Source organism: Schistocerca piceifrons, chromosome 1 (assembly GCF_021461385.2).
Source record: "Schistocerca piceifrons isolate TAMUIC-IGC-003096 chromosome 1, iqSchPice1.1, whole genome shotgun sequence".
NCBI lineage: Eukaryota > Metazoa > Arthropoda > Insecta > Orthoptera > Acrididae > Schistocerca > Schistocerca piceifrons.
In genome coordinates, this window is record NC_060138.1 from 197,051,305 (window position 1) to 197,069,604 (window position 18,300).

At 45.4% G+C, this 18,300-nt stretch overlaps 1 protein-coding gene across 1 annotated transcript in view; it reads right to left on the bottom strand.

The window, feature by feature from the left end:
* Window positions 1–18,300, bottom strand: part of LOC124800005 (maltase A3-like) — a 131,043-nt gene that overhangs the window by 24,562 nt on the left and 88,181 nt on the right. The window contains exons 5-8 of the mRNA XM_047262962.1: window positions 17,523–17,704; window positions 12,337–12,538; window positions 8,779–8,986; window positions 3,803–3,995 (exon numbers count right to left, since the gene is read on the bottom strand). Coding sequence (XP_047118918.1) covers window positions 3,803–3,995; window positions 8,779–8,986; window positions 12,337–12,538; window positions 17,523–17,704 — 785 coding nt within the window. The remainder of the gene's footprint in view (window positions 1–3,802; window positions 3,996–8,778; window positions 8,987–12,336; window positions 12,539–17,522; window positions 17,705–18,300) is intronic.

Below are 18,300 nucleotides of genomic sequence, written 5' to 3' on the forward strand. Positions count from 1 at the left end.
TAGCACATGACACTGTAACGGTCTTAATTGTGGGTCTACATTTGGCCTGCTGGTCCAACCGTGCAACTTCCAGATTTGTGACGCATTCAGATGTGACAGTAACTCCCATGTGAACGTGAGGCAGGCTTACTCGTCATCAAGGTTCCGATCGGTCACCTCTGACCACTGCAATGCAGGGTCGCCAGCACCAAGCACTTCGTAACCACTTCACATCTGCGATCGCCATCCGAGAACAGGTAATGGATACCTGCTGCATTCCATGTCATCTTTCTCCATTGCTCAGAGATTCCAACAGCCGGACTATGGAGTTACCGTCCCATGAGCAGGCTGCCGTTGATACCACAACGCAAATAACTGCATTTGGAGCTCTGCCGTGGTCGGGAAGCATGAATGTCTGATGAATGGCGTCGCACTGTTTTCAGAGATGAATTGTAGATCTGAGCTACTCCAGATGAAGATCGTCGGCGAGTATGCCGGCAGACTTGGGGAGAGGTTCCAACGTTTTCGAGAGGCATAGCAGTGTTACTCATGACTTCATGGTGCGCTGAGCCATCGGGGAGAACTTCAAGTACCGGCTAGTAGTGATTGAAGGAAATCTGACGCCACAACTGTACGTCATGTGTTAGCTTTCATGCGACAGCATCATGGAGCCAATTTCGTCAGGATATGCTCGCATACACACGTATGTGTCTCTATGAACTGTTTGTGTTAGGTCGAGGGTAAAAACTGTAGAGGAATACAAAAACTGGAATATATCCAGTAGATAATTGAGAGCATAGATTGCAAAAAAATGTTCAAATGTGTGTGAAATCCTAAGGAACCAAACTGCTGAGGTCATCGGTCCCTAGACGTATACACTACTTAAACTAACTTATGCTAAGAACAACACATATACTCATTCCCGAGGGACGACTCGAACCTCCGGCGGGAGGGTCTGCGCAATCCGTGACATGGCGCCCAAAACCGCAAGACCACTCCTCGCGGCCACAGATTGCAAGTGCTACTCTGAGATGGCACAGGAGAAACTTGGAAGGTAGGAGACGAGATACTGGCAGAAGTGAAGCTGTGAGGACCGGGCGTGAGTCGTGCTTCGGTAGCTCAGATGGTAGAACACTTGCCCGCGAAAGACAAAGGTCCCGAGTTCGAGTCTCGGTCGGGCACACAGTTTTAATCTGACAGGAAGTTTCATATGAGCGCACACTCCGCTGCAGAGTGAAAATCTCATTCTGGAAACATCCCCCAGGCTGTGGCTAAGCCATGTCTCCGCAGTATCCTTTCTTTCAGGAGTGCTAGTTCTGCAAGGTTCACAGGAGAGCTTCTGTAAAGTTTGGGAGGTAGGAGACGAGATACTGGCAGAAGTGAAACTGTGAGGACCGGGCGTGAGTCGTGCTTCGGTAGCTCAGATGGTAGAGCACTTGCCCGCGAAAGGCAAAGGTCCCGAGTTCGAGTCTCGATCGGGCACACAGTTTTAACCTGCCAGGAAGTTTCATATCAGCGCACACTCCGCTGCAGAGTGAAAATCTCATTCTGAATGGCACAGGAGAGTAATTCATGGTGGGCCGCATCAAACCAGTCAGAAGACTGAAGACTCAAAAAAAAAAAAAAAAAAAAAAAAATGGTGAGGTACTCCCACGTCCAGATCGGTTCCCAGTAGAACATGTATGGGACCAGCCCGGCCATCTAGTCCGTCCGAATGCCAGTATCCAGCTTGTTTCAGGAGAGGATATAATGCTTTTATGACACCCTTCCCAACCGAATCTGAGCATGCTTCCGTGCCAGAGGATGTGCTAAAATGTTCAAATGTGTGTGAAATCTTATGGGACTTAACTGCTAACGTTATCAGTCCCTAAGCTTACACACTACTTAACCTAAATTCACCTAAGGACAAACACACACAACCATGCCCGAGGGAGGACTCGAACCTCCGCCGGGACCAGCTGCACCGTCCATGACTGCAGCGCCTTAGACCGCTTGGGAGGATGTGCAATATCATATTGATAAGTGGGCTCATGTTGACAAGTTTTTGTAAATCACTGAAACGACATCATATACACTCTTAGCCCTGAAGTTTCATTTCGTTTGCTGCTCTCCTTTCGCTGTTCCACTTTTTTGACAGGCACCGTATTTTGTTTGTCCTGCCTTACCTGCTGTGCATAAAATTCTTAAAGAATAGTTAAGAAATTGGCGGCCGTTAGTTTATTAAATAGACTACTGAAACTTCGATTTCATGAGGTCACCGGTTGTAGGCTACGGATGCGAAGCATGGACGCTAACAAGCGCTGATTAGCAGCTGTTCCGGATATTTGAACGGAGGATCCTGTGTAAGAGCTATAGTGCAGTTCAGGAGATCTAGAATGAAGAATGAGCTTGATCGCCTCGTATAAGGATCTGACGGTATAAGAACAATAAACATAGGAGAATGGCCTGGCTTGAACATCTCCTTTGGATGGATACTGGCCGAACAACTAAAAAGGTTATTGAATTGAGACCAGCTGGAAGAAGACAGAGAGGAAGGCAACGAAACTGGTGGATGTAGAAGAAGATATAAAATGTCTCGGACTTAGAGGATGGCGAAGAACCGCGCTGGTGAGGGAAGAATGGAGGAAACTTGTTGAAGAGGCTAAGACCCATGCTGGGTTGTAACATCATGAAAAGAAAAGTACACTACTGGCCATTAAAAATGCTACACCAACAAGAAATGCAGATGATAAACGGGTATTCATTGGACAAGTATATTATACTAGAACTGATATGTGATTACATTTTCACGCAATTTGGGTGCATGGATCCTGAGAAATGAGTACCCAGAACAACCACCTCTGGCCGTAATAACGGCCTTGATACGCCTGGGCATTGAGTCAATTTGAGCTTGGATGGCGTGTACAGGTACAGCTGGCCATGGAGCTTCAACACGATACCACAGTTCATCAAGAGTAGTGACTGGCGTATTGTGACGAGCCAGTTGCTCGGACACTAGTGACCAGACGTTTTCAATTGGTGAGAGATCTGGAGAATGTGCTGGGCAGGGTAGTACTCGAACATTTTCTGTATCCAGAAAGGCCCTTACAGGACCTGCAACATGCGGTCGTGCATTATCCTGCTGAAATGTAGGGTTTCGCAGGGATCGAATGAAAGGTAGAGCCACGGGTCGTAACACATCTGAAATGCAACGTCCACTGTTCAATGTGCCGTCAATGCGAAAAAGAGGTGACGAAGACGTGTAACCAATGGCACCCCATACCATCACGCCGGCCAGCCGCCGTGGTCTCGCGGTTCTAGGCGCTCAGTCCGGAACTGCGCGACTGCTACGGTCGCAGGTTCGAATCCTGCCTCGGGCATGGATGTTTGTGATTTCCTTAGGTTAGTTAGGTTTCATTAGTTCTAGGGGACCGCAATGGCGATAGGCTACAATCCGACCTTTATCAAAGTCGGAAACTTGATGATACGCATTTCTCCTCCTTACACGAGGCATCACAACAACGTTTCACCAGGCAACGCCGGTCAACTGCTGTTTGTGTATGAGAAATCGGTTGGAAACTTTCCTGATGTTAGCACATTGTAAGTGTCGCCACCGGCGCCAACCTTGTGTGAATGCTCTGAAAAGCTAATCATTTGCATATCACAGCATCTTCTTCCTGTCGGTTAAATTTCGCGTCTGTAGCACGTCATCTTCGTGGTGTAGCAATTTTAACGGCCAGTAGTGTAATTGGAGGCGGTAATTGGACTGCTTGGTAACTGGACTGCCTGCACAGTTGGATCATCGTGTTTACAGGATTGAAAGGATGCTCTGCTGTGTCCTTACCTGGCGACAACGAGGGCGCTGCCCAGAGCAGCGGTAGAGACATCTCCCTGCTGGACGACGGCTTCCTCGCGCATGCGCACCAGCTGCTGGTAGACGTGGTAATGGCTGCGCTCGGCCGCCTTCTGTGCCGCCAGGTTGAGCGTCACGTAGTTGGGGTTCACGGGCAGCCACGTCGTCGCATTGTCCGAGAAACCTGCAGGCACAAACTAGCTGCAGCGGAAACTTGATGATACGCATTTCTCCTCCTTACACGAGGCATCACAACAACGTTTCACCAGGCAACGCCGGTCAACTGCTCCAGGAAAGTCCTCACTGCAACGATTCTATACACTGTTGGCCATCAAATCTGGAGCACCATGAAGGGCAACAAATAACGAAATTATATTTTTGTGCGTAAATATTGTAATAGCAAGAATACATGATTAAAACTGTCAATGATCTGGGAGAAAATATGGTCCAAAATATAGCACACAGATCTGACACTTCGGGCAGCGACAATGTAGGATACAGTCACAGAACACTTTGCAATAATAAATAATTTCCATAGCTCTGTTTTTAAATAGCTAGAGGCTTCTGGAGGAAGATTCTTGAATTTATCTGGGGCGGGCCAGAGCAGATGTGTTCCAAGAAGCCTGGGTGGTCTTGGCGCTTTAAATATGGGACTGTTTACAAATCTCATTTGGATCTGTGGGTTAGCAGAACTGTTAGGCTGAAAGTTCGCCTGGTTCCGTTCTCCATGGGCCTTCGAAATTCGAGTATAGCGACAGCAGGTTCCCTATGGGTTGATGCAAACATGTGAGAAGCCATTTTGGCGTCTCCAATGTGGGCAAAGTTCTGAACCTAACATTCCGCGTGGTGTGAGCCTTTCAGACAGGTCGGTAGCACTGTGACTTGAATGTCTGATCCGATGACTGGCTACACAGCAAAAACTGCGTACCAACCTCTGGTTAGTTAACTGACGTACGGTCAACGATGTTCGTTTTGTTAGTCAGATAAACTCTTTCTGAGACCACTGAGCTTCAACTAAGCAGTCATTTCAGCCACACATACGCGAACTAATGTCACTTTTTTTTCAAACTATAAATTGTATAGCATGCAATTGTGACACAAACCTGAGAAAATAAATTCATGAATTAATGATCAGGAATGTTTTTATTTCTGTCCTACAGCTGTAATGGTCACGGGACCCTGGTAAACAAATAAATATGACCAGCTTCCTTCACATAGCTATACTGTTTTCTCACTGTGGTGGTGTTCCATTGCAAAAAACAGGTGCCCTGCTTGTAACATTTAATTTGTGCTGTAGGAAATTTACTTCATATACACCATTAATGTTTAATGAGAATTGCTCTCATTTGTATTTACCACAGTGTTGAGTTCATAGAGAGTTTCAGGAAGTGTAACAAACGCAATTGTTGGTTAAAAGTTATACAAGGCGTTCACTATCTTGTGTAACATTTCTGTGTTGAGTATGTAAGTTCGATAGGTACTTTTCACACTCCACAGCCGTCCCAGCATGCCATCCACACACAGGCGTAAGGGAAGGTAATTTCAAATGGCCGTAGCGCTACTGGGTATCTAGTCAATCTGAGCTTCGATGACAGATACTGGTCCAACCGAATGCCAAAGTTCGTCAGCTGCAGTGCCTGCAGACTGGTAATGCGCCAGTCACTCAGCACTGCATGGTCAAATATTTTCAGTGTATGAGATATCAGGAAATCATACAGACCACAGTAAAAGTTGAAAATCCTCCGATCGAGGGAGGTCAGGACACCACTGGCGACACACAGTCTTGCGCTACCTTGTTGAAAGATATCATCACAGAGCTCTCGAAGATGGGGCACAGCCATCTGTTTTAACACATCAGAAATATAACGACTGCTGCCCTATCCTGTGTGAACCAGAGCTGATCGTGTTGTTTATCCAATGGCAACCCAATTCATCTCGCCAAGTGCTGGGTCGATATGACAATGACGAATGCAATCCCATAGTTTTCACTATCCTCAGGGCCTCTACACGCGGATGTAGCCATCGTGATACTGTACACGGAACCGTAACTCTTCTGAAAAGACGACTTGGAGCCTTTCCTGTGCCCAATGTTGACGTTGGTGCACCACAGTCGGACCGCCTACCTCTGTTGCCGCACCATGCCAAGCAGCAACAATGGTCGCCGTACCGACAGTCTGTGGTACTCCAAAACGCCATCGCACTATTTATGCTTGTCTTGCTGCAGACAAGCCCGTTTCAGAACTCAAGGTACGTGGCGTGGCTGTACAACCCTGCATCGCCAAACAATAAGATGTGTGTTTTCTTTGGCGATAGATCCATCGGTTCACTGAGACCTTGCATATCGTTGTTTATGACCTCCTGAACCAATCCAAACCATTGAGAAATGAGAGCGCCAAATCGTAGAAAATGGCTTTCATAGATCAAAGCAACAAGTAAGCAGTTAACTCTCACCCAACGATCCCCGCCTACAATCTGCATACAGAGAAGCAGTCAACCTTGACATTGTGATGTGCTTCTGTATTGTGTGCGGTACTCTTTTAGATTGTCTGCAGGACTCTGAATACCAATATACACTGAAGAGTCAAAGAAACTGGTACTCCCGCCTAATATCGTGTAGGACCCCTGAGAGCACACAGAAGTGCCACAACACGAAGTGGCACGGATTCAATTAATATTTGAATTAGTTCTGGAAGGAACTGACACCATGAATTCTGCAAGGCTGTCCATAAATCCGAAAGATTACGAGGGTTTAGTGATCTCTTCTGAACAGCACTTTGCAAGGCATCCCAGATGTGGTCAATAATGTGCATATCTGGGGAGTTTGGTAGCCAGCGGAAGTGTTTAAACTCAGAATAGTGTTCTTGGAGCCGCTCGGAAACAATCCTAGACGCGTGGGGTGTCAGTTTGTCCTGCTGGAATTGCCCAAGTCCGTCGGAATGCGCAATTGACATGAAAGGATGCGGTGATCAGACAGGACGCTTACGTACGTGTCGCCTATCAGAGTCGTATCTAGACGTATCAGGGATCCCATATCACTCCAACTGCACACCGCCCACACCGTTACAGAGCTTCCACCAACTTGAAGAGACCCCTGCTGATATGCAGGGTCCACGGATTCACGAGGCTGTCTCAATACCCGTACATGTCCATCCGCTCGATACAATTTGAAACGAGACTGGTCTGACCAGGCAACTTGCTTCCAGTCGTCAATAGACCAATGTCAGTGTTGACGGGCCCAGCCGAGGCGTAAAGCTTTGTGTCGTGCAGTCATCAAGGCTACACGATTGGGCATTCGGCTCAGAAAGTCCATATCGATGATGTTTTGTTGAATGGATCCACAATCTAACACTTGTTGATGGCCCAGCATTGAAATCTGCAGCAATTTACGGAAGGATTGTACTTCTGTCACGTTGAACGATTTTCTTCAGTCGTCGTTGGTCCCTTTCTTGCGGGATATTTTTCCGGCCGCAGCGATGTCGGAGATTTGATGTTTTACCGGATTCCTGATGTGGTCGTTAGAGAAAATTCCTATTTCGTCTCTACCTCGGAGATGCTGTATCCCATAGCTCGTGCGCCGACTGTGACACCACGTTCAACCTCACTTAAATCTTGGCAACCTGCCATTGTAGCAGCAGTAACCGATCTAACAACTGCGCCAGACACTTGTTCTCCTACGTAGGCTTTGCCGACGGCAGTGCCGTATTCTTCTTGTTTACATATCTCTGTATTTGAATATGCATGGCTACACGAGTTTCTTTGGCGCTTCAGTGTATATATGCACTGGAAGAGTGTTCCATTATCTCTGATGTTTCGGCCGATACCAGTAATTTCGTTTTTGCAGGGTATGTATCGAATCGGCCCAAAGTAATACAGCTTACCACTTTAATGGGACGCCCAGTGTCAAGGGAAAATTTCCGTCGGTTTCAATCGTATTCGATAGAGTGGTCCGAAATTAGTCGATTGCGGTTTTCATTTCCTACATACGTGTCGCAAGAACAGTGAAACACAAAGGGCTTGCCGCATCTGACGGTCTGCTCTGCCAAGTGCTGTTTGCCACCACCATGCAGCAGCACTGCTCAGTCTCTGCTGGAGTAATAGTATTTATTCCTTTCTTTTTACTAAACAGAGTATCGGACTAGAGCGTCTCCTGATGGTGTGAACAGCGACGCCACTGAACAATGACTGGAAAAGAGTGTTTTACAGTGATGGATCACGCCATACCCAATGGAAATCCAATGGAAGGGTTTGGATTTGGTGAATGTCTGAAGAACGTTACCTGCCATTACGTGTAGTGCCAACAGCAAACTAAGGAGGAGGTGGCGTCACGAAATGGATGAGTTTCTGTGCTTTGTGTGTGGTCCCCTTATTGCGCTTAAGAAAACATTAATGCATTATGTAGTACATGTAGTGGAGAAACAGTTTGGGGACTATGTTTGTATGTGGCAACATCACAATGCGCACTGTCATATAGGAGCAGATGTGAGGCAATGGTTTGTGGACAGTCACGTAGGTGAAATGGAGTTGCGTGCCCAGAGTCCCAACCTGAACGCCTTTAGGAAGAGTTAAATCTGGGTCCTCGCTCCAGATCCCAGTGTCCAAAATCAATACCTGTTTTCGGTCCTTGAGGAAGAATGGGCTTCCAGCCCTCAACAGACATTCAGACACGCCACTGAAAGTGGCCCCAGAAGATTTCAGGCCCTTTTAAGGAGAAGAGGCGACGCGCCCCCTATTAATTTCCTCTAATAGCTGTCTGTATACTTTTGACCTGATAGTGTAAGGACTAAAAATGTGATTTGTCCGATAGGCTTTGCACGCCAACAACATGTTCCCCTGTTTGGGTGGAGGTGAGTGTGAGTAATCACGTGCGCCTGGTATTTACCGCACCGACAAGTGGAAAGCAACATAGAGTATTGGTGCTTGAGCTAGATAAACTGAGAACAGACCTCTCTCCTAAGGGAGGCGCCTACCTGCGCTGGTGGAGTTGTCCCACTGGTAGGGGGTCCGCTCGTAGTCGCGCTCCTCGCTGGTCTGGAAGTCCCTGTAGTCCTCCATGCCGATCTCCTCGCCGTTGTAGGAGACGGCAGTGCCGGGCAGCAGCGTCAGCAGCATGTTCATGCCGTCCACCAGGTCCACGCCCACCCGCGACGCCACGCGAGACTTGTCGTGGTTGCCTGCCTGTAGTGGGAACGTCAGTGAAACAGCCCTTTCACTCTAGAACAGATCTTCCACTCCACAGCAGTGTGTGTGCTGTTTTGTTTAAAACTGTATGATGGATCGGAAATCGGACGCAGAACCTCTGCAATGTGTTATCTTCCATAAGCACTACTCCCATAAAGTGTGCAAGAGAAGGTAAGAGAGGCGCACTGACCGAAGGAAAATTGTCAGGGCATTTGCTCACGAAAGGGAAAGGTACTGGTTTAGAGTCCCGATGCGGCACACAGTTTTAAATTAACAGGAAGTTTCATTCTAGTCTTCATTCACTAATAATGTTCCATCACTCCTGTTATGAAGGGCACTGTAAAATGGAGTGAATAGAAACAGTGGTTAAATAGAAACAAAACTTCCAAAAAATTTCTAAGCTATCTTTTCAGAAAATAAATATAAATGCCATTCAAAGAATTGTTTGTCTAGGCTCGGTAGTGAAACAAACTACTAGGGAAATATGAGTTTCAAAGGTGGCGACACTGTCAGTTGAAGTTTTTTTATGACAGACATCAGATGAGGTCCTGAATTTCCTTGGTTCAAATGGCTCTGAGCACTATGGGACTTAACAGCTATGGTAATCAGTCCCCTAGAACTTAGAACTACTTAAACCTAACTAACCTAAGGACATCACACAACACCCAGTCATCACGAGGCAGAATTTTATTTGTAAGTAATTATCTAAATTGCATTGTTTCAGTTAAGTACATGGTAAGGAAATTCGTTATCCCATTTCGTTAACCAAAACTGCAGTTTTGAAGTATAATTCAATATGACTTGCCTTTCAGATAATTGGGGGTTGTGTCGTCGGAAACTGTGGGAAGGACAGAAACAGTAATCCTCTGTGTTTCTTCAGGAGAAACCAAGAATTTAATGAAAATGAAGAACCGCCTGGCACTGTTCTCAAGATATTACGCTGTGATTAAAGTATGTCAGAAAACGAAGGAGTCATGTAGATAGTATACACGTAAAATCTGTTATTTTGAAAGCAAAGGTAATGCTGAGAAAAGAAAGAAAAACGAGGTCGATTAAACACGTTAACGGACAAGGACTCATTTTTTTAGTAAAGGAAAAGGTGTTCGAAAGCTCTTCGTTTCTTCGGTGGATACGATTTGTAGGTTCAAAGACACCATTCTTAAACATCAAATCAATGACTTAAGTTATTAACAAGAAAACCAAGTTCATCAGTTTGATGTTACAAAAGGAAAATTAGATTTAACAATCTTTATTGGGAAAACAGAATAAAAAATCACAGTTCATGCAATATTTTTATTTTTTGTACCGAATAAATCTTTTTTGAACCGGATAAATTTTCTGTCTTATACTGCTAGTTTCAAAACAGATTTTGGCATGCTCCTAGTCATCCCAAAGGCCACAAAATATAAAAAATAATTGTATTACCACTGGTGTTTTATCCTTGCCCCAAAATGAGGAGTATATAATTTTGTATACTATAAAAGCATGAACTAGGTCTCATATCTAATTATAAATTTAAATTTAGGCTCAAGACGTATAATCACAATTTTGACTATCCTATTTCTTTTTAAAATTATCAGTTTCTTTTTTTAAAGTTAAGAACTGTTTCCGTTCACCCCATTTTACGGTAATATACAGAGGTGGGGCGAGTCAAATTGTACGTTAACAGCAAGAACCAGCGTCAGGAGGCTGTTTCTATAAAGTACGTTAACAACAAATAAAGAAACTAAAAACTAAACTCCACCCAAACTCACCATGAAGTCCCAACGGTACCGACGGGCTGCTGTGTCATCCTCAGCCCACAGGCGTCATTGGCTGCGAATATGGGGAAGCATGCGATCACCACCCCGCTCTCGCGGCCGTGTCAGTTTCCGAGACGGGAGCCGCTACCTCTCAATCAAGTAGCTCCTACGTTTGCCTCACAAGGGCCGAGTGCACCCCGCTTGCCAACAGCGCTCGGCAGACTGGATGGTCACTCATCCAACTGCTAACCCAGACCGACAGCGCTTAACTTCGGTGATCTGACGGGAACCGTTGTTACCACTGTAGCAAGACCGTATGATAACAACTAATAGTAATTAATAATTTCGTGTGGCTCAGTGGCCGGATATTAGACTTTCAGTTGGGCGCTACTGTGGCAACTTGTGTGTCCCTAGGTATGGGGACCTACATTTAAACGTCGACTCCGAATGCCCCGTCGTTCCTTGGGATTGCTCACATGGTTGGGAGGTGAAGATTACGTTTTGTGGTCCACCCGGGATTCGATCCCGTGACCTATGAGTTTCCAGCAACGCGTTTGACCACTAGCCACCAGGCCCGACGAAAATTAATTATTATCACCGATTCTACACTTAGCTGATAATTATGGGGAGTACTATTAGAATACATTACACATGATTTTGCAGAACAGGAGAAAAAGCACCAGTACGAAAAAAAGGCAGCGTTGTTGGTCGTTTTACACTAAACAATTCTTTTTATCTAATACTTCAGACAAAGCAAATGTGTAGCTGTACAAAGACCACTTATGTTGACTTGAATACCAGGATGAAGTATAGGAATGCTTATATAATAAAAACACGAAAAAAGACGCTTAAGTTTTATATCAGTTTCTCTCCGATATTTTAAGTGTGAAAACGAATCATGGGTTCACAATACACAATATACACGTTCGCACTAGAGGGATGATATTCTAAAATCTGACAAAAGGTGTGACGTAAGATTAGATCATATAACTGAAGACGTCTTGTCTTATAGAACTTTGTTTTACTACTGGTAAAAAGAAAATCCCTTTTAAGAGCAAGTTCATTATTATTATTTTCATTACTAGTTTCGGTCTTCTGGACAGATGATCTGCGGATGTGAAACTACTGCTCCAAATGGTAGTTTGTCTGAAAGAATGACGTTACGTTACATCCTAATCTTTTCTGCTTTTAGGGATGAAGATGACCTGTCCAGATGCATAAATCGATAACCAAAATAGTAAGTATATTGATTAAGACAATGTTTTGTTTCATTAAATTTGAGCTGGTTATATGGCAAAGGAATCGTACAGCAAAAGTTGTAGGGAAGTACATGAAATGAAAGGAACTACTATGTGGGATACATAAAGAAATCAACACAAATCTTTAAGACGAAAACAGAAAAGTTACCTAAACATACAAAGTGAGCCAATGACAAGAAATAAATTTCTCACTGGCGAAAACGAAGAACAGGAATGAAACAAGAAGATGAAATACAAGAGCTACAAGAAGAAATATTAATGATATTAAATGTCTTAGTTGCGTTAGGGTGCTAAATGGAACGAAATGGCAACATAGCAGAGACATATTGGAGATTATCGACATTACCACCCAGTTGCTCCAGAGATTTAGCCTCTTAGCACCGTCGATCCAGACATCGATTGTATTCTTGACGTCAGAGGCAGAGTTCTGGGCCTCCACGTAGACAAGCTGGAAGTTGAAAGAAAAGTGCGCTCCAGGGCTGGTGGCATTCCCGTAGTATCCTGCGATCTCGTCCATCGACCCGTAGCACTCCGTCACCATCACCGCCCTGCAGACAGAATTACCTTCTGCATTTTTCTCAGAGAGATACCCCTTGCTGAAACAAATGTGTCACATTTTGATGTAGGAGGTAAAACTGGCTCAAATTAGAAGAAAAGTTCCTGTAATGATATGGCCAGAAACCAATATCTGTTCGAATGTGGAGCAGTCTGTCCTCTCATTTCCATTTGCTCGTTACGTAGAAGTGGACGCTATAGACAGTGCTATATATAGTTACCACGCATTCTGTTACACACTTTAAGCCTTCTCCGCAGTGAATCACGCATCCATTGAAATACACCTGGCTCCTCTCGGATTGTATCACATGAATTGGTCACACGCTCCTCTAAAGCCTGCACATTTTAGATGGGCTATAGACGGGATTCCAACTGTTTCATGTCCGATGATCGTAAGGTCATACTACTGGATCCGCTCGACCATCCCATTGTCCACGTAACGTTGCGGTGACGTACCGTCGCACGACCTATAGAGAACCAGGGAATGCCCGTCGTGCACAAATCACAGTCACTGTCTTTCTGCAAGGGTCACTTACTCCAATACCGCTGGTAATTCGTCGTGTAGCGAACTGCAACTGTAAGACGGCCTACTCCACCGAATACTAAACTTTACTCGCCACAAGTAAAACTGCTCGCATCTCAACAGGTATCGGTTTCCGGACATACAATTATAAGAACTTTTCTTCTCAGTCTCCGTTCGATCAGGCCTCGGAAGACCCAACGGGGCCGACCGACCGCCGTATAATCCTGAGTCGACATGCTTCATTGGATGCGGATATGGAGGGGCAAGCCGTAACCACACTTCTCTCTCAGCCATTATCTCAATCATGTTGCTCCCCAACTGGCCTCTCAAGGCCTAAGAGAACCCCGCTTGCCAATAGCGCTCGGTCATTCATCCAAGTGCTAGCCAAGCGCGGCAACACTTAATATTGGTGAACTGACGGGAACTGGTGTTACCAATGCAGTCTTCAAATCTAGTTTCCACCAGTACTGTACCCTGTGACACCTTTTTGAACACACTGTGCCGGAGGGCTGAAATAAAACAGGTCCGAAAGAGCGTTATCGGAATTTCTTAGTAACATTATGTCGAAGTACTCCTAAACAACTCAGAATACTTAGTTGGCTTTGATGTGGTATCCCTTTTTACAAGGGTCCTACTCGAAGTCTCCATCAATGACTGTCAATGAATTTCAAGTGGACGTCACAGACTTCCTGCGGTATACTCTTACCTCAAACTATTTCGCGTTTAGCAAAGAAGTTTCTTGAATGGACTGACGGGATCGACATGGGAAGCCCTCATTCTTCCATGGCGGTCAATTATTTTTATAGGCGATTTTGAGAAAAGAGTCGTGGAATAAACAGCAGTTAAAGCTATTGATTTTTAGGCTACGCTGATGACACTTTCAAAATGGAAAGGACAGAATAGTGGAGTTTCTGCCCCATCTCAACGTCATTCATAAGAATATCTCGTTTATCATGCAAATAGAAGAGGTGTTTGTTTCTTGTTCTTGGCTGTCTTAGTCAAACGGAAGAATGATGGCTTTCTGGGTCAATCATTTTAGCATAATCCTATTAACATGTCTTTATACTGACGGTATTCGAGATGCCAACACACTTCACAAACCCTGGGTGGGCTTAATCCATTTGCACAAAGGATACATACATATTCCGCACATCAAAGAGCAGTCTTCAGGTAAAGTGGATAGTGCGCCTGACAAATGAACAAGGCATTATTACCCATCAAAATGTAGAATCTAACATGGTAGTATGACAGCAAAATCCACAACTTTTCTTCTGGGAGTTGGCAACATTTGTAGGCAGGATCCTCCGGAAATTCCAAATTAAAGATGTTCTCGGATTGATGAAGGATGATTTAGTGTTGTGGAAGGCTGGATAACACAAAATTCCTTGTCTGTGTGGTATACATTATATAGGTCAGACCTCACGTACAGTGGAGGTACCCAGCGTAGAACACCAATGCTGCAGTCGGATTTTGCGACAGACGAGGTCTGACATTGCTGAACATCGTACATCATCTTCGCAAAAGTATCTGGACACCCCTGTAGCCGGCCGGAGTGGCCGAGCGGTTCTAGACTCTACAGTCTGGAACCGCGGGATCGCTACGGTCGCAGGTTCGAATCCTGCCTCGGGGATGGATGTGAGTGATGTACTTAGTTAGGTTTAAGTAGTTCTACGTTCTAGGGGACTGATGACCTCAGAAGTTAAGTCCCATAGTGCTCAGAGCCATTTGAACCATTTGAACACCCCTGTAGTATTGCGGAATCGGAATGTGGATGTCACGCGAGGCCGACCCGCTAGTATAAAAGCAGATGGGGGTAACGTGTTTCAGTAGAAAAGCAGTAACAGCGGTACTGGTAGATCAGGTGAGCTCATTGACTTCGAGCGTGGACTAATCATTGGATGTAGCGTGAGTAGCAAATCCATCACGGACATTTCAAACCTTCTAAAGCTGCGCATGCTGACTGCTGGTGATGTTGCTGTGATTTCAGATGGTGATGAATGGACAGAAACTGCAGTTACATGCATCTGACGACTTAGCTCATCCAACGATCCAGACACGGGAACTGCTGGTGAGACAACCCCCACTAAAAAAACAGCAGCGCCTGGCACATTCTCCTCTGTACAGATCTGGCGGCTCGTGAATATACTACTCTACCGAACCATGATACGGGAAGGAAAAATCGTAGCTAAAACATGGCGAGTCAGGAACCATCGAGAAATGCGCAGGGTGTTGTGGACAGTCACATCGAATCAGTAGAATGAATCACTAGTGAGTTTCAAAGTGCAGCCAGCAGACCAGCTAGCGCAATGGTTGTACGAAGGGAGTCACAAAGAATAGAATACAATGATCAAGCTGCTCTTCGTAATCCACACGTTTCTGTGATCACTGCTAACCGAGGTTTGAACTGGTGGAAGGAGCGACGCGACCGGACAAAGGACGACTGAAATAGAGTGATCCGGAGTGATGAATCATGCTATATCCTGCGGCAATCCGATGGAAGGGTTTCCATTTGCCGAATACCTGTAGAACATTATCTGCCATAACGTACTCGTATAGTGCTTGCAGTAAAGTAAGGAGTAGGTGGTGGTACGGTGTGGGGGTGATTTTCGTGGTTTACTCTGCTTAAGAAAATGATAAAAGAAACGGGACGATATGATCACATTTTACATAATTGTCTACTGCGTACAATACAGAAACAGTTCGTAGACGATGACTGTTCGTATTAGAACGACAGCGCATCCTGTTGTAAAGCAACGTCTGTGAACAGTGGTTTGTGGACAATTAGTTTGATATGGACTGGCCTGTCCAGAGCCCCAATACGAAGTCGGTGGGATGAGTTACAATATCAACGTAGCTCCAAACCTCAGCGTCCAACATCATGAGCTTTCTGGTTCCGGCTCTTGAGGAAGAATGGCCTACCATTCCTTCACAGACATTCAGACGCGTCGATGAAATGTCTCCAGCAGAGTTCAGGCCGTCATAAGAACAGTCTCCACACTAATGTCCACTAGTTGGTGTCCGCATACTTTTGGTCAGATAGTGTATATCAGCCTTTTGGAATTCCATTATAAAGCAGTCCATTGGTTTCGCATGGTGGAAAACCTTATTAACCGCACAACTGGGGAAGGCTTGGAATCCTGTACTTACTGTGATTTACTCTCGGCGTAAACGACAGGGTACGACGAGCGCCACAGCGGGCGGCAACCCACCAGACTGCTGGGTTTCGCATTTGCATCATCGAAGGCGCTGCTATCTGGCGGTGTGATCCGTCTTGCAACTGCGGAGAATAACTGGCGTCTATCTTCATGCAGCCGCCAATGGAGGTATTTTAGAATTTTCATTACATCCTCTTGTACTCAAACCTGTGACTATAAGTGCTGTTCGTTCTTACGTACCTTCAGTATCCCCTTTTAGTCCTCTTTGATACGAAAAATGTTATAGAATGAGTCTGACAAATTTTTTGTGAGCAATCTCCTTCTGGGGATGGCTGAACGTTCCCAATATTTTACCAGTGTGTCGAAGACTGATATCTACGTATCGTACAACTGGTCCTATGTGATCATTCTTGTTCGTATCCCTAAAAGCTGTTAACAATGTTTGAGTTAAGTACTTGTAAGTGTGACTAATAACAGAGAACGGCAGAGAGAGCGGCATGCTGACCGCACACCCCTCTATACCCGCATCCAATGACGTCTACAGTCTGAGGATGACACGGTGGTCGGTCAGTTCGATTAGGGTCTTCTGAGACCTATTCGGGCGGAGTTTAGTTTAGTTTAGTTTCAGTTCTATCTTTCTTTCGCTTTTGCCTTTTCCCGCAGGTAGGCAGGGTCGGCATGGTTAATCGGATTTTGCAATGTTAGCGGAAGGGGTGGCCGGATGTCCTTCCTGCCGCCACCCCGTACCCCCCAGGACGGAATTAGTGTACCCCAATTGCCTGAGACTAGTGTAATCCTTGGAATAGTACGAAAGTGTTCAAATGTCTGCGAGCCGTGTAACTGAGGCGGGACATAGGGACCAGCCCGGTATTCTCCTAGGGCGATGTGGAAAACCGCCTAAAAACACATCCGCCAGACGGATTCGATCCGGAAGCAGCGCAGTAGCGCTCTCGGCTAACCTGGCGGGTCCAGTTTGGTTTAGTTTCAGTAGCTATGACTAATAGGCTTGCAGTCATACGATAGTACTATTCTATGATTTGAGCAGTGCACAATTTTACTTTGCACTTTTGAAAACTGTTGTAAATATGAACTAACACAATAACAGAATATACGCAAAAGAAGGTAAGGCACAGAGCCTGAGGAAAAATGTGAAGGACTCGGAAAGGTAGGAGCAAATGAAATAGAAATTCACAGATTAAGAGGGAATTTGGTGCTATTTCATTGAGTACAAACTCCAGCAGTTCACAAAGTCGTTGCGATTTCTTTATTGGACTGTGCACTTGGCGTGTCCGGACTTACTCGCTGTTGATGGAGTCGAGCAGCGCCCGCCACTGCTGCACCATCTCGTACGTCTTGGGCTGGTGCTTGGTGTACTGGCCGGCCCACTCCTCGTCTAGATAACTCTCGTTCTCGAACAGGTGCGGAATTGCGTCCATCCTGAAGCCGTCCACGCCCTTATTCAGCCAGAACCTCACCACGTCCTGAAATCACACGTGCTATGATTACATTCTTCACATCCACATCCGTTACACATACTTCACTACACAGTGCGTAGCGGCGGTAGCTTCCTACCACCATCAGCTCTTTTTGACAATAGTGACTACACGGTCGGAATATGCACTCCTGATCAATAGCGGTACGTGGCACCTAGTAGCTGTATGGGTTCTACGATACATGAGCCAGTGACTGGAAGTACCGGGTGATCAAAAAGTCAGTATAAATTTGAAAACTTAATAAACCACGGAATAATGTAGATAGAGAGGTAAAAATTGACACACATGCTTGGAATGGCATGAGGTTTTATTAGAACAAAAAAAAAACCCAAAGTTCACAAAATGTCTGACAGATGGCGCTGGACAGAAAAACGTCAGTGACTGCGCTTGACTATCGTGTATAAAAGGAGCTCTAATGCGAGAGAGAATAAGAGGCGCCAGCAGTCGCAGCATATTGAAGTTACCTGAAAAGGAGCTTTTAGTGAAGCTGTATTATCAGAATGGGGAATGTGCCAGTTCAGAGTTACGATCCTATCGCCACAGGAAGGAGATTCGAACGGGTAAAGGTCCGTTGACAAATGCAG